Source organism: Nicotiana attenuata, unplaced genomic scaffold (genome assembly GCF_001879085.1).
Source record: "Nicotiana attenuata strain UT unplaced genomic scaffold, NIATTr2, whole genome shotgun sequence".
Lineage (NCBI taxonomy): Eukaryota > Viridiplantae > Streptophyta > Magnoliopsida > Solanales > Solanaceae > Nicotiana > Nicotiana attenuata.
The window spans coordinates 202,294-226,982 of NW_017671252.1; the positions used below are offsets into that span (position 1 = coordinate 202,294).

Here is a 24,689-nt window from a genome sequence, read left to right on the forward strand (position 1 = left end):
AACATACCAACAAGTTTGAAATCATAAAACGAACTCGCTCTCACCCTTATAACGCATAAAACATCAACAAAGCTAAGAATCACACCCCGAACCAAATTGAATCAACTTAAGAACTTCAAGTTCTTCAAACTTACTCCGAACACGCTGAAACATATTTAAACTACTTGGAATGACACCAAATTTTGTGTGCAAGTCTCAAATCACCATACGGAACTATTCCCGATCGTAGAATCCCAATTTGACCTTGATAACACCAAAACCTACTCCAAACCAAATTTAAAGAACTTTAAAACTTTTAAAGAGTCCACTTTCACTATTAGGCGTCGAAACGCTCCCGGGTTATCCAATATCCGATCCGAATATACACCCAAGTCCGAGATCATCATATGAACCTATTGGAACAGCCAAATCTCGATTCCGAGGTCGTTTACCCAAAATATTGACCAAAGTCAAACTTAGCCCTTTTTTAGCCAACCTTCAGGAACCAAGTATTCTGATTTCAACCCAAACTCTTCCAAATCCCGAACTAACCATCCCCGCGACTCATAAAACAGTAAAAGCATATACAGGGAGCCTTATTTAGGGGAACGAGGTTCTAAGAAATAAAATGATCGGTCGGGTCGTTACATTCTCCACCTCTTAAACAAATGTTCATCCTTGAATGAGTCTAAAATCATACTTGGAGTGCTGAATAGGTGTGGATATCTGCTCCGTATGTCCTCCTCGGACTCCCAAGTAACCTCCTCGACTGGTTGTCCCCTCCACTGAACCATTACCGCGGAAATCCTCTTGGATCTCAACTGGCGAACCTGCCTATCAACAATGGCAACTGGCTCCTCCTCATAACCCCGGCTCTCATCTAACTGAATCATACTAAAGTCTAACATATGTGACCTATCGGCATGATACCTCCGGAGCATAGACACGTGGAAAACTGGATGAACCCCCGAGGCAAAGCAACTCATACGCAACATCCCCAACTCGTCTCAACACCTAAAATAGGCCTATAAACCTTGGGCTCAACTTGCCCTTCTTCCCGAAACTCATGGTCCCCTTCATCCGAGACTTTCAAGAGAAACTTCTCGCCCACCATAAATGATAAGTCGCGCGACTTCTGATCCACGTAACTCTTCTGTCTGGACTGTGTTGTGCGAAGTCGCTCCTAAATAAACTTTACCTTTTCCAAGGCATCCCTCACCAAATCAGTACCATATAACTTAGTCTCCCCGGGATCAAACCATCCGATGGGAGAACGACATCACTGGCCATAAAGCCTCAAATGGAGCCATCTCGATGTTGGACTGATAACTGTTGTTGTAAGCAAATTCGGCAAAGGGAAAGAATCGATCCCACTGCCCTCCAAAGTCAATCACACACGCTCTGAGCATATCCTGCAAGATCTGAACTATCCGCTCTGACTGCCCGTCGGTCTGTGGATGAAAGGTTGTGCTGAGCTCTACACGGTCCCCAACTAACTCTGTACTACTCTCCAGAAATGCAAAGTGAACTGAGGGCCTCTATCTAATATGATGGAAATAGGAACACCATGCAATAGAACTATCTCCTGAATATAAATCTAGGCAAACCTCTCTGAAGTATACGTAGTCACCACCGGAATGAAGTGTGCCGACTTGGTCAATCAGTCGACAATGACCCAAACTGCATCTAACTTCCGCAAGGTTCGTGGCAACCCAACTATGAAGTCCATAGTAATGCGCTCCCATTTCCATTCAGGTATAGTCATCAGCTGGTGTAGGCCACCTGGCCTCTGATTTTCATACTTAACCTGCTGGCAATTCAGACACCTCGTAACATACTCAACTATGTCCTTCTTCATCCTCCTCCACCAATAATGCTATCTCAGGTCGCGATACATCTTCGTGCCACCTGGACAAATAGAAAATCGAGAAATGTGTGCCTCCTCTAGAATCCTCTCACTCAAGCCATCAACATTAGGGAAACATATACGACCCTGGAGTCGCAGAACACCATCCTCACCGATAGTAACCTCCTTGGCACTACCATGTAGTACCGTCTTCCTAAGAACCAACAAGTGCGGGTCATTATACTGCCGAGCCTTGATCTGCTCCAATAGTGAAGACTGGGAAACAACGCATGCAAGAACTCGAATGGGCTCCAAAATGTCCAACCTCACAAGTGTGTTAGCCAAGGACTGGTCTAGCCGTGTCCGGTTTCCGAAAATTTTAAAAGAAAGTTGTCACATATAACTTCATGAACTCAAATATATGATTTTACTAAATTCCATAACTATTTTTGTGGTTAAATCCCGTTTTTACCAAAACCCTAGGTTTTCATCTAAACCCACGATTTTCACTAATTTACAAGTTAAAATCTACCCATGAATCATGTATTTAACCATATTAGATAGAAATTACTTACCTCAATTAGCTAGTGAAAATCCTCTCTAACCAGCTCCAAAATCGCCTCAAGAAGTGTAAGAAGTGAGCCAAAAATGCCTAAGTCCCGTATTAAATGAGGTTCTGCCTTAGTGATTTCCGCTTCTGCGGACCTGGGGCCGCATGTGCGACGCCGCACCTGCAGAAAAGCCATCGCAGGTGTGGTCCTAGCCCTAGCTGGCTGGCTCTGCTTCTGAGGACGGGATCCCGCTTCTGCGGAGGCTTCCCGCTTCTGTAGATGGCCAAATATCCAAATCCGCTTCTACGGCTAAGAGCTTGCACCTGCGGCTGGCCAAGCGCAGGTGTGATTGCACCAGAAGCTTAGGAGCTTCAGTTGTTGCTACCACGTTCCAACTGGTCCGAGCCTCGTCTGAATAACAACCAGGGCCCCCGAGGCCCCACCCAAACATTCCAACAAGTTTGAAATCATAAAACGGACTCACTCGTACCCTCGAAACGCATAAAACATCAACAAAACTAAGAATCACACCCCCAAACCAAATTGAATCAACTTAAGAACTTCAAGTTCTTCAAACTTAACCCGGAATGACACCAAATTTTGCGTGCAGGTCTTAAATCACCATACGGAACTATTCCCGATCCCGCAATCCCAATTGGATCTCGATAACACCAAAACCCACTCCAAACCAAATTTAAAGAACTTTAAAACTTTCAAAGAGTCCACTTTCACTATTATGCGCCGAAACGCTCCAGGGTTATCCAAAACCCGATCCAAACATATGCCCAAGTCCGAAATTATCATCCGAACCTATTAGAACAGTTAAATCCCAATTCTGAGGTTGTTTACTCAAAATATTTACCGAAGTCAAACTTATCCCTTTTTGGCCAACCTTAAGGAACCAAGTGTTCTAATTTCAACCCGAACTCTTCCAAATCCCGAACTTACCGCGAGTTATAAAATAGTAAAAGCATATATAGGGAGTCTTATTTAGAAAATTGAATTATAAAAAGCAAAATGACCGGTTGGATCGTTGATGTCGCCCAAACTCACACCACAAATATAGGTAGTGAGGCGGTCGAAGCAATAATAAATTCCAACGCGAGTCGGGATCGAGTCCTCATGGAGTTAGAAATGGGATCAGGTATACACCTAGTGTAATTATATAATGTGCCTTAATTTTCACTTCCACATTCTTATTGGTTGTTTCTATTTCTACTTTAAGCTATTGATTGCAATTAATAATAGAGGACAATATTTTTTATTTTAATTGTTTTTCAAATGATAAAGGATTTAGGGTCGTGACTTCCACCTAGGTGGCTACCTAACGGGTTGTAAACTCTAGGGTAAGTTTGATTAGTCGGGGTTGTAATATAGCAATCATAGATAATTACCCACTCTATACCTCACGGTAGTTTGAGCGATTTTGCCCAATTTGGCTTTCTCATGTCCAAATGGGCATTTCACAAATCAAGTGATATATGCTCTAGTCGGGTCTTACTATCTGTAGGTTTGACCCTTTAATTGGGGCTATCAATTTCTTGAGTTTCACCCCAATTTCTTGTTAGCCAAGTTTTTCCAGGCTTAATCTCTCTTTCTCAAGTAGAGACTAAGTCAAATAGGCACGAATCAATATTTGCAACCATTAATTCTAGAAACCAAGCATGAACAAGACTAAATATCACTAACCCAATCACAAACAAGCCCTAAGTCAACTAATCATTAAGTACCCACACTAGGGTTGGGCCACAACCCTAGCTAGAATTTTAGCTACTCATGAAAAATGAAGAAATACAAGAAGAAATTAAGATAGAATGCATAATAATTAATTAGAGAAAGAAAATCTAATGTTTAGAAGTTAATCTAGTATAAAATTACTTAAAACAGTAAAGAAAACGGCTTAGGTGCGCTTTTGAAAACTAAACTTAACCTAAAAATGACAAAAAGTTCTATTTATACTAAGCTGAAAATATCTGACAAAAATGCCCTTGCGAAGGTTGTGCGGCCGCATAATTCTGGTACAGTCCGCACAATGACCTTCTGCGGCCGCACAATTATCGTGCGGTCCGCATTCTTTGGAACTTCGAGGCTTCTGCGGTCCGTATAAAAATGAGTGCGACCGCACTTCTGATTGTGAGGCCGCACAAAAATGATGCGGTCCGCACTCCTTGACTTTGACTTGAACCCAGCTCTCTGATTCTTCACTCCTGCGCACCGCATAATAATGAGTGCGGCCGCACAATTTTGGTGCAGTCCGCATGCCTTCAGCTGGCCCAAAGACTACTCTCCCTATCTCCTCTCTGCAGCCGCACTAGAATTGTGCGGTCCGCACTGCTGCTTTTTTTGCCCTGTTTTGGTTCTTATTCATTTTTGACTCCTTTATGAGTTGATTTTGACTTCTTTGGCTCGTTTCCCAATATTCCTGCAAGCAAGCACATTCGTTAGTTTCCGGGAATGCCTTTAAGCATTTTTGAGCTAAAACACAAGTAAAAAAGAGCAAATAAGCGGTCAAAATCCCTACTTATCAATCGTTACTGTCATATCTTTCATTATATGAGTTCAACGTAGGCTACCATCACATTTTCTGTTGAAAAATATCTTTGATTCTTAAGCAACAATGTAATTTCACTTAATTTTTATTTAACTACAAATAACCAACGATTATTGTATTGTATAACTTAATTTTTTATTTTTTATTAATTGAATATTTATAGTTTACTAGTTACAAAGAGACAAACGGCCGAAAGGGGTTGTAAACTTATATACTTAGGAGTTCAAGAGTCCAAACCAACATGCAAAACAGCGACAAAGACAAGGATGCACAAAAGAAAAAGGCATACTAATGCATTTCAAACTTTGTAGTTCCCCATAAAATGGCCTTATTGTTCCACACTTATTTGTATTAGAGTTTTTTTTTTTCTTTTCTTTTTGGTATTTTGTATGTGCATTGAGCTTTGATTAATTCGAATTCGCACCGTATAAAGTTCACTAAAAATAGAGGTGTACTCAGAATTTTAAGAGCATAGGTGCATCATGAGCACTAGAGACCCGAGTTTCCAAGATGGTGTCTAAGAAATATATTTTTGGTTTAGGAATTTTAATAGTCAAAACAAAGACTAAAGAAAGAGAAGGAAAAGACGTGAAACCAATAAAAAAAGGAAAGAAATGAACAAAAAAAGTGTGTTTAATTAGAAAAGCGACAGGGGAATGAGGACTTAACCTTGTGAATTAACAACAACAACAACAACAATACCAGTATAATCCCATAAGTGGGGTCTGGGGAGGGTAATATCGAACCCTGACTAAAAGGTAGAAACTGTACCTCCTTACTAATTTACTAAGGTACTCACTTGAGCTTGGATTTACCCATGTTAATTTAAGTATTATTTAAGATGAAATTCACCGGTATTATATATGATTTAGAGAGAGAAGGATGGGTTCACGTGAATTCATTCGCTTCAATGTGCATCTGCCCCCGGCCAAAAGAGGAAGTGCTCCTTATCAGAAATATTTACAAACTTTGCTTGATTCCAAAAATTCTGATTAACGGGCGAAGGAATTAATTATATCCATTCTACTATCACCATTAATGATTTTCTACTAGAGCTACAGTACTACTATCATTTTGGCATTTGAGTAACTCTGTCACTGATACTTGTATCAGAATAGGCTGTCACATCACACCCTTTGAAATACAGTTCTTCCTCGAATTTTATATGAATACGAGATATTTCGTGCACTAGACTGCTCCTTTTATTCTAAGTTAGTTTTCCATTCACACTAAAACGTCAATCTTAACTTTTATGACAGATTTTTCATGCACTTTCAAGTCTTTGTACACCTCATCTTATCTCATTCTATCTGATTAAGACTTAAAGATTTGTCTTATATTAATCAACTTTTTTTCTTGTTCATCTTTCCTTTTCTAATCATTTTCTTCTCTTTGGACTGGAGGACTGAGCCAGTGTTTCTGTTTCTCATAATTATTGGTTATGAATTATTGAATACAGCCAAGGTACAGGGGAATTTTTCCATCAATCTCACAAGTGAGGTATGGTGATGGTAGTGTATACGCAGATCTTATTCATACCTTGAAAAGATAAAGAGGTTGTTTCCATAGAGTCTTTGCTCAAAAATAAATAAATTTTCCAGCAATAGATGTTGATATTTTGTTTTCAAATAATTCATAGTGAAATAGGGGAAGAAATAGTTTGAATCATCTTGAAAAAATTGCTTGGTTGAAAATTAAGTGCATGTGAAAATAGATAAATATGTAAATAAATATTTTATTTGAATCCATATTTTAAAAAATAATAAGTTTAATGCTAAAAGTATTTTTAAATTTCAATAACCTATCAAACTTAAATTTTGAAACTGCTTCTAAGTCATGACAAGCCATTAGTATCAAACCCACTACATATTCTTTTATATTTCATTTAACAACACACATGTTTCATACCCTTTGTTTTTATATAGTAAAAGTGTTGACTGAAGAACATAACAAAATATGTTCAAATTCGGAATACTCTCGAGTGGTAAAGGGAAAAGTTAGTTTTGATAAGAATACGAAATCGTGTAGAGCCGGAGCAAGGTTTTAAACTTTATAAGTTCTAAATTTAAATAGCGACATCAGGTATTAATAATTGAGTTTTGAATATAATTTTTAATATAAATACAAAGTTTGGACTAAAATTATTGAATTCGACCGAACTCGTATATGACTTTCTAGCTTCGCCATGACGTGTCATTATTCATATTTTAATTATTCAAATAGAATGAGCTCTTGGAATTTGTGTTCATGAGAAAAACAGTTACTCCTACTAATTTTTTATTCATAATATGATAATAACAAACATCATCTATGCTTAATGTGGCTTTTTTTAAAAAGTTTGAAGACAAGAAAATATTCTTAACTTGCAAACGACAGTCTTTTTGTACTTGCCTTGTCGAGTTCTCTCTCATTTTTGGTAACTGGAAATCTGGTTCCACAAAAGCACCTTTAAATTGAAGGATTTAAAAGACAGCTCGGTGCATAAGGCATCCCGTAGGGTCCGGAAAATTAAGGGCCGTACCCTAAGGGGTGTGATGTAGTCAGCCTACCCTAATGTAAGCATTAGTAACTGCTTTCACGTCTCGAACCCGTAACATATAGGTGACACAAAGACAATTTTACCGTTGCTCCCAGACTAGAAGGGTTTATTTTCTTAAAATTATTTCATAAATAACTTATTTATATAAATGTTTTTGGTTCAGTCAAATACCTAGAACTTAAACTCGTTCATTTTCGATTTTCATTTCTTAGTGTGAAAAGTGTTAAAACACGTAAATATTATGAGATCACATTAATCTCTTATTATACACTTCTTTTAACCAATTTTGTGGACAATAAAAGTAGAAGATTAAAAAGGGCAACTAGGTGCACATGACATTCTGTATTCGCGCGAGGTCTGGTGAAGGATCGTACCCTAAGGGATGTGACGTAGACAACCTAACCTAATGCAAGCAGTAGTCGTTATTTCCCCGGCTCGACCCGTGACCTATATGTCACACCGAGACAACTTTACCTTTCCTGAAAGCTCCCCTTCAATAAGAGTAGAAGATTACCATATAAAAATAAAAAATAAAAAAAAGATAGTTTTTTATTAGAATAATAAGCTAAGTAGACCCCAAACTACCAGCAGTTCAGACTAAAAATAGTGTAAGTAATGTGGATTCAGCTTTTTTTAGAACTCAAAGCTAGTATTTTAAAGTTCAATTTCACATATTCATTGGCTTGCAACTGTAACATTCCTACTTTATATTAAAGATGTGTAAGGTACCTTTTTATCTAGTTTAAATAAAGCATACAGTTCCATTACGTTCCATTAACTTTCACTAATCTTTGATTGATTGTTGCTTAAACTATGTAATACAATAGGAATTTCGCAACTTTACCACGTGAGCAGGAGGTCACGGGTTCGAGCCGTGGAAACAACCTCCTACAGAATTAGAGAGTATGACAGCGTATAGTTAGACCCTTGTATCCGGCCCTTCCCCGGATCTTGCGCATAGCGGATGCTTAATACACCGGCTTGCCATTTTTTCAACTTTACGAGTTGAATGTTATATCACGAACGCCAAAATAGAATTTTTTTTTCACCAAGTTATTACCCTTTGAACACCACAAAAAAGTGTCAAATATGCACTTTATAGACCTGTGACCGCGTATAATAGACTGTCCGGCCCTTTCACGCGTATAGCGAAAATTTAGTACACCGAGCTATTTTTTTTTCTAACTTTACCAGTTGAATGTGAATCAAGAACGCCAAAATAGAGTTTTTTCACTAAGTTATTACCCTTTGGACAACACAAAAAAAATTGTCAAATATGCACTTTAAAGACCTACTCTTTTGAAACACTGGGCCATCATGAGATCACTACCATTAAACAAAGCAAAAGTGAATTTTGTCTGACTCAGGATGATGTGGAAGGACTAATAAGGGAGCTTCATGACTTGGGAAAGACTCATGAAATGTGACCAAAGTTTTTGGAAGTAGACATTACAAAAATATGAGAAAAAGAAAAAGAAAAAACTCAATTTCATGCATTTAGGGATTTAATTTAGTGGTCAATAAAATTAGTGAAAAATATGAAAAATTAGGGTTCAAATATTTGAAAACTCAAAAAATCTATGTGATTTTTTCTCATCTGCCTAAGTTTTGGTGGGCAAAGTAATTCCTTACATGTGTTAGTGCTTAGTGGAATAGTAGGTATGCGCTAGCCCGGTACCTTGTGACATAGTCGAGGTCGTCCATTAGGTACTTGCATGCTCGATATTTGTGCTAGCAGACAATAACATATATTTAGTGAAATAAGTTAAGGTGTGCGTAAACTGACTAATGGACATAGCACATACCGATGGTTATGTAATTTTTTATTTGTCTAAGTCTTGATGAACATGTTTAGGGGGATAACATGTACGTGCTAGCTTTGTACCTGCTAATAGTACCTAGTGAAATAATCAAGGTGGCCACCAATAAGGGACGCGCAAGCCTCGTACTAGTGAACAATAGCATGTATCTAGTGAAGTAATCAAGGTGCGTGCAAGTTAGCTTGATGCACGGTAGCAAATACGTGGTGAAATAGTCGAGCTGGTATGTTTGCCCGATACTTGTAGTGAAATAGTCGAGATGCAAGTAAGCTAGCTCAAACACCCGTCAAGTCCTGTCTACAAATTTTTAACGGTCAATAGTGCTTGCTTTGGCGGGAGATAACTGTTGTTTAGGTGTGAACTGAATTTTGATTTTGGTGGGGTCATTCTTTGTGGAGTTTAATTTATTGTAACCTTTCGGTGTTCATATTTTTTTGGACTATAAATTTCTCTATAGCCTATAAAAACCCATCCACACTCATTTGTTATTACTCTACACATCTTCTCATCTTCATATACACCAAACTAAGAGTCATCAAAATTTGCTATTAGAAAATAATTAATCTTTTTGAAGTTTTGACAATTTCTTGTGCCAATTTAAGGCATTTTACCTTGTGGGGTTTTAATATTTTACTTGAATTTACTTTCTTTACCAATTTCCAAGAGCTTTTCTTAAGGGCTAAGGGGGGTTTTGGTTAGAATATAAAATTCTGAATTTTTTGTCAGAGAAGATGATTTTCTTGCTCCAGGGGAGCATTTTATCAAAATTTATCACAATTCTTGAATTCAGTGTAGCTAAAAGTTTTTATTTTTGGATCTTTTTGATTTTCAATAGGTATAGAGGCACTTAGTTATCCTTGAGCCGAGGGCGGAAACAGCCTCTCTACCTTCACAAGGTAGGGGTAAGTCCGCATACACACTATCTCCCCAGACCTCACGTGTGAGATTACACTGGTTTGTTGTTGTCGTTGTAGTACAGAGGCACTTAGTTTTGGATATTTTCTTGATTTGGAACTTGAGAAATTACTTAAATGGGAGGAACATCACTGCCTCCTGGATTTCGATTTCATCCAACTGATGAAGAATTGATTGGATATTACCTGAAAAGGAAAACTGATGGACTTGAAATTGAATTGGAAGTCATTCCAGTAATAGACTTGTACAAATTTGATCCTTGGGAACTTCCAGGTATACATTCTTGATAATCATTTATTCTTATTGATTCGCGTCGAATAATAAAAATATTAACTGAATATTGAGAAAAATAATTGTTGAACAATTGCAGGACATACATTTTGTAATCTCAATTACATTTGCCAATGGTTTCCCCTGAAAAGCTACTCCCTCCGTCCCAAAAAGATTGATACACTTTGGATTTCGAGAGTCAAACGAGTTGTTCTTTGAACGCTACTTTTTCATATGCCTTATGAATTTTCTGAATTGTTAATTATTGTGACGTATAGTAATTCTATGTTCAAATTCGCCGTCATAACTACGAAGTTTGACTCTCAAAACTCGAACTGTGTCATTGTTTTTGGGACGGAGGAAGTAATATTTAGTGCATTTCCAGCTTCATGATACTTTTGAACTGAAATTAAACTGGAAAATTGTTGCTTTATGACTTATCTGTTTGTTCCTTTATTATTGTCTAAAATCAAAAAGATGGAGTGTTCTGTGGGGCATCTCTTTTTTTTTCATATTTGAAAGTTAAATTATTAGTATCTAATTTCAAACCCTGACCACACATTACAAGATGAAAAGCATGTCTAAAGCAATAGAAGTTTCTCATTATAATTGGTTCATGATTTGCTTACCTGAAATGGAAACTTTAGGATTCTGACATCTTGTAAAAGCGGATTTAGGATGGGTTCAGAATTTAATATTTATTAACGTTTTTAGTAGTTTTAGTGTTTTTTCACATTTATGTTTGTGTTCTGTGTCGAAAATACTGTGTTAAGTTGAACCAACAGAACATAGGCTCTATCAGCCTCTGACATTTTGTCCTAAAAAATGCAGAGAAATCGTTCCTGCCAAAGCGCGACATGGAATGGTTCTTCTTTTGCCCTCGGGATAAGAAGTACCCGAATGGATCACGAACCAATCGAGCCACTAAGTCCGGATACTGGAAAGCGACAGGGAAAGACAGAAAAGTTACCTGTCATCAGCCTGAAGTTGTTGGATATCGCAAGACATTAGTCTTCTATCGTGGAAGAGCTCCTCTTGGCGATAGAACGGATTGGGTAATGCACGAGTATCGCCTCTGTGATGATGTTTCTCAAGGCACTCCAAATTTCCAGGTTGATTCAACAAACTCAGTGTGTGTTTCTTTAATTTAGCAAAATCCAAGAATTCAAGAAGTTGATCATATTCTGCTATGTTGAATATGTTTAGGGGCCTTTCGCTCTTTGTCGTATCATCAAAAGGAACGCATCACTGAAAACAAGTGACACTTCAGTAGCAGTCTCAAATGAACCGGTTGTTCTTACTGCTGAGACGCCTACTCAAACGACATATATGTCCAACGATAGCAACTATTCAACTCCTATAACTTCTCCTTATGAGGGGACTAATGCGGCAAGCTTTTGGATGTCAAATGACATGATTCTTGATTCTTCAAAGGTACAGAGATTGTTTCTTTTTTCTATGTATTTCAATCTGGTTTTTCGTTTGAACTTCGTATTGATTTTGTTGGCTGCTTTGTAGGAATGTTCTCAAGGACAGAGTACGCGTGGAAACTATCCGAACTATGTCTTTCCAGACATGACACTAACACAACCAAGTGATCGATTTGAGTTCACCTCGAGTTCATCTTTCCCGAATTTTAGAGGAGAAGTAGAACTTTCTGGCGATCTCAGTAGCTATGGTTGTGTATCTCCCTACTCAGTTCATGGAAACTACACGGGATTCTATGGCAACGACGATATGTCCTATGAAGGTTATTATTATGACCAAGCCAACTCATTCGTAAAATCCAAATCTTCTCCAACAAATGTAAGGGAAAAACTAATGTTATCTTCTCTGTGTTTACTGCAGGGTGTGAAGGTTGGAATCAAGCTAATATGGGAGATTTTAATGGTTTATGGTCGCACGAAGATAATTTTCAGTAATTTGATGAAAACATCTATAAGAAAGAGCTCAATGCAACTTGGTTTACTTTGACAAACTCTATTGTTATCTGAGACAACAGATTTTTATGTTTGTCTCAGAGCCATTCGATTACAGCGTGTCAAGTTTAGTTCCCAAGTTCAATCCTAGTAGCTAATATGTTTTAGTACATTGTTGTCATTTTAAGTATTGAGATACCTAGTGTTGATCCTTTTTAATGATCACATTAGGAAATGGTCTTAGTTTGTAGCTGGTTTCTGGTTCTGATTTGTATCATCTTTCTGTTTCTGATCATTTCTTATAATGTAATCAAAATGTCAGTAAACTATATGATGGACAAATGGTTTTTCCCACTTTTTATAAAGTTGCAGTTCTTGTTGTAAAACTTCTATTGTGCATGAACAAAATTTCCTCATTAGCAGCTGTTTGTTACATTCTTCAAAGCGATCGAACCTATTAAAGAAAATGGACACTGGGTCTAACATGATCCCAAAAGCTAGCTCATGAGGTGAGAATTGGCCGAAACCATACAAGCAAACAACACCTCATTTCTCCAACCAATATGGGACACTTAACACCTCCCTGCACGCCGAAGACTGGACCCAAGACCGGACATTTTGGAGCTTAGACAACATAACATGGGAGCCTAACATCGGGTAAACCAAGAATTAAGATGGGTTCGACTCTGATATCATGTTAAATGGACTGTGGGCCAAACTCGAACTCCAAAGTCAAAAAGCTAGCTCATAAAGTGGGGATTGCCTAAAATCATGTAAGGAGGCAATAACTCATCATTCCCTCAACTAATGCAGGACACTTAGCTGAACTATTTAAACATTTCTTACAAGATTCCGAAGAAACTGTTTAAAGCATTAATTACTAGCTGATTAACTTGCTAAATGCATAAGCCTTGATTGAAATGTTAAAAGGTATCATCTGGTTGATTATAGATTTTTAATATTTTTATGTTGCTTAGACTCTTCAAAAATGTCATCGGGTGTGTGTCGGATCCTCCAAAGGTAGTGCATTTTTGGAGTATCCGACATAGGTACGACAACATTTCTGAAGAGTCCAAACAACATAGATAGACTTCATAGGTTCCAGATTCCTCTTGACCTAAAAAATACCTAACTCTTACTCATAGTTGTCTGAGATTAGATTCAAATGTCCATAGGCACTAGTTGGGACAACTTTATTGACCTTTAATCTGTGGACTAACCATGTATAAGCCCTGCATTTTAGGGTGGTTTTCATTGTTTGCTAATCATTCTACCAATTAGCACCATATCTAACTTCTTATTTTTAGACTCTTGGACATGCAAAATACTGTTCTTGTGTTAGTAATAATTCTAAGTAATTATGATAAAGAAACACATAAGGGTGTAGCCGAACGCTCAATAAAGTAGGTGAAAACCATGAGATATCTGAGTAGCCTGGTACACTAGCTCCCGCTATGCGTGGGGTCCGGGGAAGGGCCGGACCACAACGGCGCAGCCTTACCCTGCATTTCTGCAAGAGGCTATTTCCACGGTTCGAACTCGTGACCTCCTGGTCACATGGCATCAACTTTACCAGTTACGCCAAGTCTCCCCTTGAAAAAACAACAATGTAATCCTCCTGAAAAAGAGAGTCAATTGACTCCATTTGGATAAAGGTGGCTCCACCTCAGGGTGGGAGGTAGTGAATAGTGAATATCCGAGGACATAGCCGCGGTGCGTACAAATTGGCCTGAATACTAGTATCATTTACCAACCCCACCCCCACCCCCACCCCCCACCCCCAAAAAAAAAAGAAATTATGATAAAGGATCTATAGCATATGTAGTCAAAGAGCCTGGAGAAACAAAGACTAAAGTAACTCACAAGCAAAGCCTAAAGAATACAACAACAACATACTCAGTAATATCCCACGTTGTGGGGTCTGGGGAGGGCCTTAGAACTCAAGGATACAGTGGTACGAGCCTATAGAACAGATCCTGTTCAAGCCTAAAGAATCTGTACCAATAATCTCAAATGTACAATTCCCAATCAGCCTCTGCCTTTAACACATCAAATGCTGCAGTAATATTTTTCTTGCCTGTAACACATCAGAATTCCTTGGATGGAATCAAAGTAACTTAACACACTTAGTAATTCAACGTACCAATCAAGAAACATGCAAAAACAATGTAAAAGAATTGTTCTCTGACCCTTTTTCTGAGAGAATCAACAGTTGCTGCTTTAATTCTCTTTGAACAAAATGTCAACAAAATGTTCTCCTATACCTTTTTGTTCCTTCGGTGAGAAAATGACTAAAGAAGTGACACTAACATAAGCTTTACAAAAGTGTAACTAAAAGCTCAAAATCCATTATCTCTAAAAGAAAAAAAGAGAGAGAATAAATACTGCATAATTAACTGATTGTTTTTTGCAAATATTCCTCCAAGTTTAATAATGTAAAAGAATTTTTACACGATTAGACTACCTAAATGATAACAACATGTAAATATCCATAGAAAGCAAGGTTGTGGACCGGAAAATGCAGGGGCGGATTTAGGGGGCGAAAGAGGGTTCCCTTCTCACCGCAAAATTACACTGTATATATAAGGCAAAATCTGTTTCGCACCTTTATATATTACAATGTATATCAGGCCAAAAGCATAACTTAGTGGTCAAGGGTTCAAAATCTTTGTGAGGTTAGTACTTCAATTACCGCTGGCCACAATCAGTTCTAATTTTTAACTTTTTTTATTTTTGAACCACCTTAACAAAAATCCTGCCTCCGCCTAATAAGATAGGTTATTTGTTACAACAAGTTAAAATATACCAATGTGTAAAAATCTATATACTGTAATGCATTCCATATTCCTCCCTCCCACCCTCTATTATTAGTCAGCGATAACTACAGGTAACTCTGCCCATAAAAAAGTAGGACTACTGGTCTAGAAATAAGATATGATACTTATTACAAGTTAAAATATACAAACGGTCAGTTAAAAAAAAAAGGGCAGCCCGGTGCATGCGTGAGGTCCGGGGAAGGGCCGGACCACAAGGGTCTATCGTACGCAGTCTTACCTGCATTTTTGCAAGAGACACCTACGGTCGGTGTATATCATAAATTAATTCCATATATTTCCTTCTTCCCACCCCCTATTATTAGTTCAGCAATAACCCCATTGGTAGAGGAGAATCAAAGTAGTGTGTGGTCCTTTATCAGTGACAGATTACAGCGAAATAAGCTAGATTTTATTTCCTCTTTTTGGCCTGTGCTTTTTAGCTTAAAGTAATGCTCCACTTTGTCATATTGAGAAAAATAGTATTTTGATAGTGACAACTGTATTACACAGAATGGCAAAGGTACTTATCAGGAGCAAGCTGGAAATGTAGCAATCCTAGAAAATTACTCTCTTCAACGTTGGTTTCAGACAGAGTAGCTGTAAGCTTACAAACTTGAAAGACTAGAGGAATGAGAGTGACAAATTCAAGATTTAAACCTTGTAAGTTCTAAGTTGAGAGAGTTGTGATTTCGAATGAATGTTGACTATATTTTCTTTTATAATCGTCGTAAGTCAGTTTGCGCACACCTCGACTAATTCCACGGAGTATTGCTTCCTGCTACCATCACAAGTACCGAATAACTCTCTTTATCAAGGTTTGAACATATAGGAAGAGATTACATAGTATTTTTGTTTGCGCTAGAATTTGGACCCGAGACCTAATGGTTCTCAACAAACTTGTTCTAGTATGATCTAGTATTTTGTTCTTGCCGATAACAAAATACTAGACTGATAACAGCGCGAATAATAAAGATTTAAGAAAAGAGAGAAGATTAAATTCTGCTTTAGTTTTTTCAAATTAAATAGGCTTTTCAGTTAAATAGGAAATGAAGTTATGTACCGGTCAAGCATACAACAAATAAATTACTCGATATTTAACTAACCCTTGTCTGCTAAATCACCATTGCAGCCATAATGTACAATCCTTAATTGTAGATATTCTCACATTTGGCTAAATTATCAAGATTGACAAATGAAGACAAGGTCAAACTTAGCCTTATGACCATTGACCTATCAAAAAGAGAGAATTTTCAAAATGATATCCTGCTATTTTTTTTTAACTCCTTTACTTTTTTTCCACCAATTTGGTAGTCATGTCTGAATTCTCTACCTTCATAAACGTAAGGTAACGTCTGTGTACATCCTATCCTCCCCAAACCTCGCTTGTGAAATTTCCACTAGGTTTGTTGTTGTTGCCGTCTAATTTACATCTTCGAGACACTCCATTTATCTCTTGCTCCTAGTCAAAATTTACTCCATTCGAATCTTTTCCAAATATATGAAGTTTCTTCCCACTTATTCCAAAAGAAGGAAACAAATATCAATGGTCACCATAATATCATACTAGGTAACACATGAAAGGAGAGCTATTGAACCTCTACTTTTTATGTAGATCACAACCATGCTCATGTAACTAGAGACCACGCAAAATCAGTCCCATATTTATCCATGTCATAGTCGTTTTACATGAACTTTTCTCCTATATGGCACACAACAGAAAACACTTAAATGCCCAAAACTGAGGCTTAATAAGATTTTACATGAGAGACTTTCTGTTCACTATACAGCTAAAAGCATATCCGTACCTTAGTCAACCTTTAAGCAGAAAGCCACATATGGTCAACCTTCAAGCAGAAAGCATATCAACTTGACTTCCTTGAAGTCAAGTTGATTTTACGTTCACATGTACGATCAACACCATTTTGGTGAAGCACACGGGGCAAGAAATGAACATTTTCATTTACATGGCGAAGAAGTTACTGTTAATTCTACAGCAAATTCTGATGCAAGGTGACAAAGGATAGGATATTTTTTCCATTTGAATGTTGAACGTCTGACTCAAAATCGGCCTGCCCGAATATCTCTGTCAATGTGATCTGCGTTAAGGGTTCCTGGAAGTTCTCGAAAATCTTCATTGAATACAGAATACGCACTGCAAAGAAGGAGAAGAACGTTTGAGGGTAACTATATTCAGAAAAAATGACAAACTATTTTTATGTGCTTTAGTAGTTGGAAGATGGAACTCTACAAAAGAAAATCAAGAACACCTGACTATGCAGCCATGTCAATATGCGGATGGATAAGCTTGGAGGGGTGGTGGTTTAAGGAAAGCGTAGACTATACAATACGCGGATGGGGAAGCTTGGAGGGGTGGTGGTTTAAGTAAAGTATAGACTACCACATGAGGAACTAATAGATCTTAAAGAAGGTAAGGCTAAAGCATTAAATGAGCTGAACAGAAATCGTCTGAGACAAATTTATAAGGCAGTAAACGTCTATTTAGAAGGGGAGTCTTGGCGTAACCGTAAAGTTGCTGCCATGTGACCGGGAGGTCACGAGTCCAAGCCGTGGAAACAGCCTCTTGCAGAAATGCAGGGTAAGGTTGCGTACAGTAAACCCTTGTGGTCCGGCCCTTCCCCGGACCCCGCGCATAGCGGGAGCTTAGTGCACCGGGCTGCCCTTTAAAGTAAATGTCTATCTAAGTGGATCCAACGAAGTCCATCTTCCCACCATAGATTAAGAAAAAAATACATTTCACAACATAGAAAATCATACCAACTTAAAATTTTGAAGGTAAACAGAAGGAACAAAAGACATTTGTATCTTCAGGTTCATATTCCCATAAATCACGTACCTAAGTTCTCCCTGCTGCCGGTGTCCAAGATTATAAAAAATAAGGCCAAACCCAGTTGCCAGTAACTGCATCAAGTTACAAAAAGAATTATTAGTACTACTGTGTTCTTTTTCCAAAACCACACAGGAACTCTTCTCGGTGTATAAAATATGTTTAATCACTTTTAACTCCTTGTAAACTAAATATTGAATGAAGTTTGGGTAATTCCAAAGCTGGTATCATGGTAACATAAGCAGCAATAAATAACATAATTAATGTGGCCATTATCTTCCACGCAAACTTAAGTGCTTATCGAGGAATAGAAGTATCAGTTTCAGCAAAATGTCATTAGTTTTCCCCACTTGAATCACTTGAAAAGAGAACACAGAGAAGCCAGCATTATACGACAGAATTTGCAAAATGACAGTTCAGTCTACTGAAAGCTGACAGAGACACAGGAAGCGACTCATAAGAAGCTAACAGTAAGTCTGAGACTTTCTTTCTATTTTAATTTGGTAAGCCCCATCCTGAAAACCCCCTACCCCTAGGTGCCAACAGTGGCTTTTTCCACTGCCCTCTGCCCCCCCCCCCCCCCCCCCTTTGTGACAAAAACAGGATCTGCCCCAACCAATATTTGTTATATAATCCTTCTTTTTATCTAACCATATAGAGCCCAAGGTATGTCCCTACCATATGTACATTCAGTCTACATTTTGGGGTATTGTTCCGAAAATTACTGAATCATAACACAAATAGATCTGCCACATATATCACAGCAAATTACTGACAAAATAGCTGAACTTACAAATAAAGGTGCAACTTCATATCTTCGCGCAATAGAGGCCAGAATAAACCAAGTCATGATAATAACCCAAACCTTTGGACTGATGGAGAAAATTACCATCAAAAGCATATCTACAAACAAGTAAAAAGGGAACGGAACAGGTGAAGAGGACTGAGAAGATAGTTTTACGTTAACGATAAGAAATGTGAAAAGAACTAGTCAGAGCTTCACCTGGAAGTCTCAGTTTATCACGTAATATATAAAAAAGCTTCCTCTTCCACCTACTAGTTGATGGGGGTAACTGAAACCTCTGTTTATAGAAATGGGAACAATAAAATGCTAAATCATTGCAAATGAAACGAAAAAAATAGAAGTATGCAGATGGGAACTGGATTCAAGTTTCAAAACAGACAACAGCTGAATTTCCTATACATTTGCTGCATTTATTTACTGCTCACCAGTTCATCATCATCGTCATCCTCAAATTCATCCCGAAAATGTTTAGGGGGTATGAAAAAACGAAAAAAATAGAAGTATGCAGATGGGAACTGGATTCAAGTTTCAAAACAGACAACAGCTGAATTTCCTATACATTTGCTGCATTTATTTACTGCTCACCAGTTCATCATCATCGTCATCCTCAAATTCATCCCGAAAATGTTTAGGGGGTGGCTTTGGTTTGACAGCAACTATCAGAGAATCTACAAATTAATGAATTTCAACTTGTTATAATAGAGAAGTTTCATTAAGTATGATCATGTAGAATAAAGATGAAAATGTGAAAGTGTAAGATCATCTTTTTTTCCTTTCTTTTTTAAAAGGGAAAGTGCAACATCGACTAGGGCCAAACATCATGCAAACGTTTTCATGATTGAGTGCAAAGTAGCTAAGACAAAGAAATATGCCATTAGCACTCTTAAGCTTTTTTTTTTTATAGCCGAGAAATCTCATAGGCAAGTAGTGCATGGTTAATGGTAAATAATGGGCCTACCCCTCTACCCTTTTCTACTGAAGTACCAGGATTTTGTCATCAATAGGGTTTGAACCTGTAACATGAACCTAACCCACAAATCACGCGCTGCACTCTTACCACTAGACTAAAGCCTTGGGGGCCTATTGGAACTCTAAACACTTGTAACCACAAACACAGATTTCGCTGCTGGATCGAGATTTTCTGAACAGTGCCACTAGATGCAGATTCAGAAGTGGACATAACCTTTGAACTGGTGTACTTTCTACGGCTTCTTAAAAAGTGCATATAACCTAGTTGTTTCTCTTTAGGCTAACGATGCTATAGCATTACATTGGCAGAACTTACATATCCAAAAATCCATAGGTTGGAGAACGAAAATATAAGATACATATGATCTATTGCTGGCACAGTAGGAAGCCTACTAGGAGGGTTGGGGCAATGAAAATATAACTCTGTTGCATATTGAAAATGTACAAAAGTGAGAACCCAATAAGAAAGCTAAGGAAAATAGTAAGCGATCAACTAAAAAACACAGCATCCAAAACTGTCATTTGGAGATTCATACAGAAACATAGCATGAAGCACCCCAAGATACCCAGCCAAATCATGTAAGCTGAGTCAATATGCAACAAAATAGACAGTTCATTAGAATAGTTTCCATACATATACATATGCGCAATTCCTACTCATCCCAACCGCAAGAAGAAAAAAGAGACCAAAGCTCATGATAACTCTATATCTCACATGCATAAAGTCCTCCTATGTATAGTTATTACAATATATGGATGCAAAATGATTATATCAACTTTGATAATCAATAAAGTCAAGGAAAATTGAACCTCCGTTGTTGAGTTGGATTGCTACGTCATCTCCATTTTCATTATCATGCAATACATGTCCTCGCAATACAAGTCTTAAATTTTCAATAGGCATATGTCGATTCCCAGCAATCATCTTTCTCAATTCATGTACCTAGATGCCACAGGAAATGTCAAAGCATATTCAAAGCAACTCCACTAAACTATATTTATTAATGCATTCCTACAACTTTTTAAATATGATTAGGAAAAATACAAGAAACTGAAGAGGCTTTTGTTTGAGTTATTTTGCAAAAACTCATAAAGTCGCCACCGTATCAACAATTTTTGCAACTCTAGATTCCAATTCTTTGTCCTGATTGATCAAGTATAATACGAACCATAGCTGCCAGAGTTCATATGTACTTTCACCGGCTCTTTGAGTTCAGTAATTTTTCCATAAGCATGAAGTTTAAATCACTATCTTGCAGCCTTTCTCTACTTCCAACTATCAGAGCATTTATTTATGAAAACTTGTCTGCGCTACGCTCCATCCCAAACTTCATAATCTGTACATTTTTTTATAACCGTGGTGTCCGGGCCACATATGAACACAAAAACTCTCCATCTTTCTGAAAAAGTTTACTCATTGGAAAATTGGTAATCAAACGTGCATTCATTAATGTGCCTCGAAATATAAACGTCAAGCCATTACATTCACTTGAAGTCTATTTCATTCCAGTACTTAACAATTTGTCTCGAAGCAAAATCACGGATTCTTTATATCCATTTTTATGACGGTGATGTCTGGAATTGTTTGCGTTCATCTCGACTATTCCACCGAGTACCTGCTACCTCCCTCTAGCACATGTTCACAGTACCTCCTACCAGCACAACTACCAGGTAACTTTAACCTCCAAGGCTTAAGCATATGAAAAGAAATTACCTAGTGTTTTTTGTATCTACTAGGATTAGAACTTGAGACCCCATAGTTCTCCTCCTACTTCATTGACCATCAGACCACACCCTTGGATATAGACAGAGGCGAAGAGGCGGACCTACCCCAGTGTAGGGAGTCAGCAGCCCCCCGTAACTTTGGAAAAAATGTATGTACATATATAGGTGTATATCTTAAATAACAGGTATATAGTTTGATTGGCACCCTAAGACTCAAAATTTAGGCAGCCACGTTGGTTGATTTGGGGGCACAACTTGACTTTTAGTGCTCGATTTCCATTCCAACAATTGCTCAAATTTTTATTGGATAGTGGTACCCCGTACATTTTCAAATCCTAGGTCCGCCTCTGGATATACAAATACTTTAAGTCAACTAGTAGACATTATCTATATGTATCTTTTATTTCTTCAATTAACCAACAGGATTCATGTGGATAGGAAGAACTTGATGGAGATCTCTAAGGTGCTAAAGTCTATGTTGCTCGGACTCTCCGAAAATGTTAGTGGGTGCGTACCGGATCCTTCAAAAATAGTGCATTTTTGGAGGATCCGACACGGGTGCGGCGCCATTTTAGAGAGTCCGCGCAACATAGGCTAAAGTTAGCATCAACAGGTACATGGATGATTTGTAAACGATAGAAAAGCTGGGGACTTCAAGATATACATGCTCGACGTTCACAGGCCCCGTAGTCACCTTCTGTTGTATTTTATTTCCATTGTTTCCTATTATTCCGGGATAGTGATGTACTTGTTATTTCGAGTTACTCTTAGAAAAGCTTATGACTTGGTACTATGGCCTATGACTTGGTATTATGACCTTAGCTAAGTATGCATCAGAATACTAGATTAAAAAAAAGTCAAATGTCAATTGCACAATTAGAATAGAAAAAATAATACCTAGTTTTTTTTTTTTACTCAGTATAATTTGCATCAATTTCGAGCATACGTAAAGTACCTTAATAGAAGAAGGGACATTAAGGCGACAAGGCGGAGAAGGACCGATGATTTTCAGGAAGATTTCCACCGTCTTCTTCTGATCCTCCGGTTTGTTGCTGAAATCTCGCTCAATTTCACCCATGGCCCCGTAACAAAACCTAATTCAATTGCAAAATTCTGAGATAGTGTGATGCTATGGATACGATCACCGGCACCGGAAAGTCGATCTCCGGTCAAAACTCCGGACTGTTTACTGGACGGCTTTGTAAAACGGGTTCCCTTTTTGATAATTCAATGCGATGTTGAAACGAAAAATTGGGGAACATGTATTTATCAACGTGGATTAAGAATTATTAATATAAATTGAAATTCAATTTGCTGAGTGGCATAATAGCAATTTTGATTTCTTGGTAAATTCTAATTTTGGTTAGTGATATATGATTAAGAATATTTAATTTCTGTTATAAAACAATAAAAGAAGAAGAATATTGCAGAGAAAAGTAGAGGGAGAGAATTCTTATTGATTTGGGATCAATTACAATGGAATATAACCCTCTATTTATAGGGAGAGGGTGACTTAGCCACCAAGTAATAAACCCTACAATCTCTCTAAATATAGACATTCACCATAATAAAATTCTATTTATAACACTCCCCCTTGAATGTCTATCTACCAGATAATATGCCTCGTTAAAACCTTAACTAAAATAAAACCCAGTGGGAAAAAATTTCTAGTAAAGGAAAAAGAGTACACTTGTTTAGTAATACGCCTTTTGGTTGCCTCGTTAAAAACCTTGCAAGGAAAACCCAGTGGAACAAAACTTTGTAAGGGAAAAAGAGTGCAACGCGCATTAACTCCCCATGATGAGAGCATTAATTTACATCCTTGAGCATTTGCATTCCAATCTTGTGCATCATCTTCAAAAGATCTTTGGTAGAGATTTGATGAACAAATCAGCTATATTAACTTGAATGAATATATTGCACCTTGAAATCATCATTCTTGATAGAGATGAATTGTCTTCATATGATCTTGTTAGAATCGTCAGTTCAATATCTTCACATAGAGGTGAAAACTCTTGGTATCATATTATCATGCCTATAGTTATAGCAAGATACATTGTGCACAAATTGCATTGAGGATGTAGTACTTCGTGACCATGAATTCTATATGCTTTAAGCAATTTAAATCCTTCGGGGATTGTTAAGTTATATAAGCCATATAATAGACTTTAGATACATATCAAGTTTTCATGTCATGCTAGACATATAAGATATCGAAAACTGATTGCACATACCATTGACTTATATTTTCAAGTGTTTGAACTACTTGGCTTTCATATGAAACCAATTCTATTTGAATTGTTTCTTCAGACTTAAGATCCTCGTATATATATTTAGCGCTATCATAGATGTCGTCGACAAACATTTTATATCGGTTTCAACATTTTTAATAAAGACATAACATAGAGATCTCTTCATTCATTTCAGGTACCTAAACCTCTATTGAGATTTTATGAAGCATTATGTCATGTGATCTTCTAGATCACTTGTCTCCTTTATTATGATCATTTTGATCATTTGCTCATCTTCTTTATCAAGAAGTTTATTTGAAACCGATTTGTCTATATGCTTTAAGCGTACTATATACTTTGTCCTTCTAGGACTTAATAGGAGCAATGACCATTCATGCCATAATAATGAAATTATTTTCTTATATCATCTCAAACCTCCTTTAAGAGGTGAGTGCGGTATATTCACTACCACTAGCATGTTCATATTCTTTGAAGAATGAATATGTATTCATAAATAAGATGTTGTCACATTCACATCATGAATGGACCATAATCATCTATATGTGCTTTACAAAATCTCATGTCAAATCGATGACAAGTATTTTTCACAGAGTGAAAGATTATTTTGAGAATCCTTATTGTTCACATTACCACAAATGATGACGATTATAATTTCGTCTATTGCCACGTCCATATCCATTGATACATTCATGGTAATAATTTTGTCTTCTTTCAGACTTATCACGTACTGCTATCACATTCTCTTAAGGGAATGAGAATGGAGCAAATTCAATGGGACGGGTTTTCAATTCTTTGCCTACAATCATACATGAATTTGATCATGGCGAGGCATAGAAATTTTACCACTTCAGGTGGTTATAATTTCTTACAAACTCCATTAGAGTTAT

The 24,689-nt window shown here is 37.4% G+C and overlaps 2 protein-coding genes across 2 annotated transcripts; one reads left to right on the plus strand and one right to left on the minus strand.

The window, feature by feature from the left end:
- Nucleotides 1-9,768: 9,768 nt before the first annotated feature.
- Nucleotides 9,769-12,755, plus strand: LOC109207055 (NAC domain-containing protein 86-like). The gene is made up of 5 exons (XM_019369937.1): nt 9,769-10,474; nt 11,303-11,583; nt 11,678-11,905; nt 11,990-12,221; nt 12,320-12,755. Exons 1-5 carry the CDS (start codon nt 10,318-10,320, stop codon nt 12,391-12,393), a joined length of 972 nt encoding a protein of 323 aa, XP_019225482.1. The 5' UTR covers nt 9,769-10,317; the 3' UTR covers nt 12,394-12,755.
- A 4,076-nt stretch (nt 12,756-16,831) lies between these two features.
- On the minus strand, nt 16,832-22,814 carry LOC109207056. The gene is made up of 7 exons (XM_019369938.1): nt 22,506-22,814; nt 20,636-20,768; nt 19,442-19,524; nt 19,055-19,133; nt 18,845-18,954; nt 18,061-18,125; nt 16,832-17,358 (listed from the first exon to the last, which is right to left on the minus strand). Exons 1-7 carry the CDS (start codon nt 22,626-22,628, stop codon nt 17,265-17,267), a joined length of 687 nt encoding a protein of 228 aa, XP_019225483.1. The 5' UTR covers nt 22,629-22,814; the 3' UTR covers nt 16,832-17,264.
- Between the last annotated feature and the right edge of the window lie 1,875 nt (nt 22,815-24,689).

Bases quoted from the DNA above. Each gene is read 5' to 3' on its own strand.
- LOC109207055 (XM_019369937.1), top strand. From the start codon at position 10,318: ATGGGAGGAACATCACTGCCTCCTGGATTTCGATTTCATCCAACTGAT. The intron at 11,584-11,677 runs GTTGATTCAACA...GAATATGTTTAG, and splicing joins AAGGCACTCCAAATTTCCAG to GGGCCTTTCGCTCTTTGTCG. The intron at 12,222-12,319 runs GTTATTATTATG...TGTTTACTGCAG, and splicing joins CGACGATATGTCCTATGAAG to GGTGTGAAGGTTGGAATCAA.
- LOC109207056 (XM_019369938.1), bottom strand. From the start codon at position 22,628: ATGGGTGAAATTGAGCGAGATTTCAGCAACAAACCGGAGGATCAGAAG. The intron at 20,769-22,505 runs GTACTTTACGTA...TGTGGCATCTAG, and splicing joins ATGTCCCTTCTTCTATTAAG to GTACATGAATTGAGAAAGAT. The intron at 18,126-18,844 runs GTAAGTTCAGCT...AACTTGATGCAG, and splicing joins ATGAAGTTGCACCTTTATTT to TTACTGGCAACTGGGTTTGG.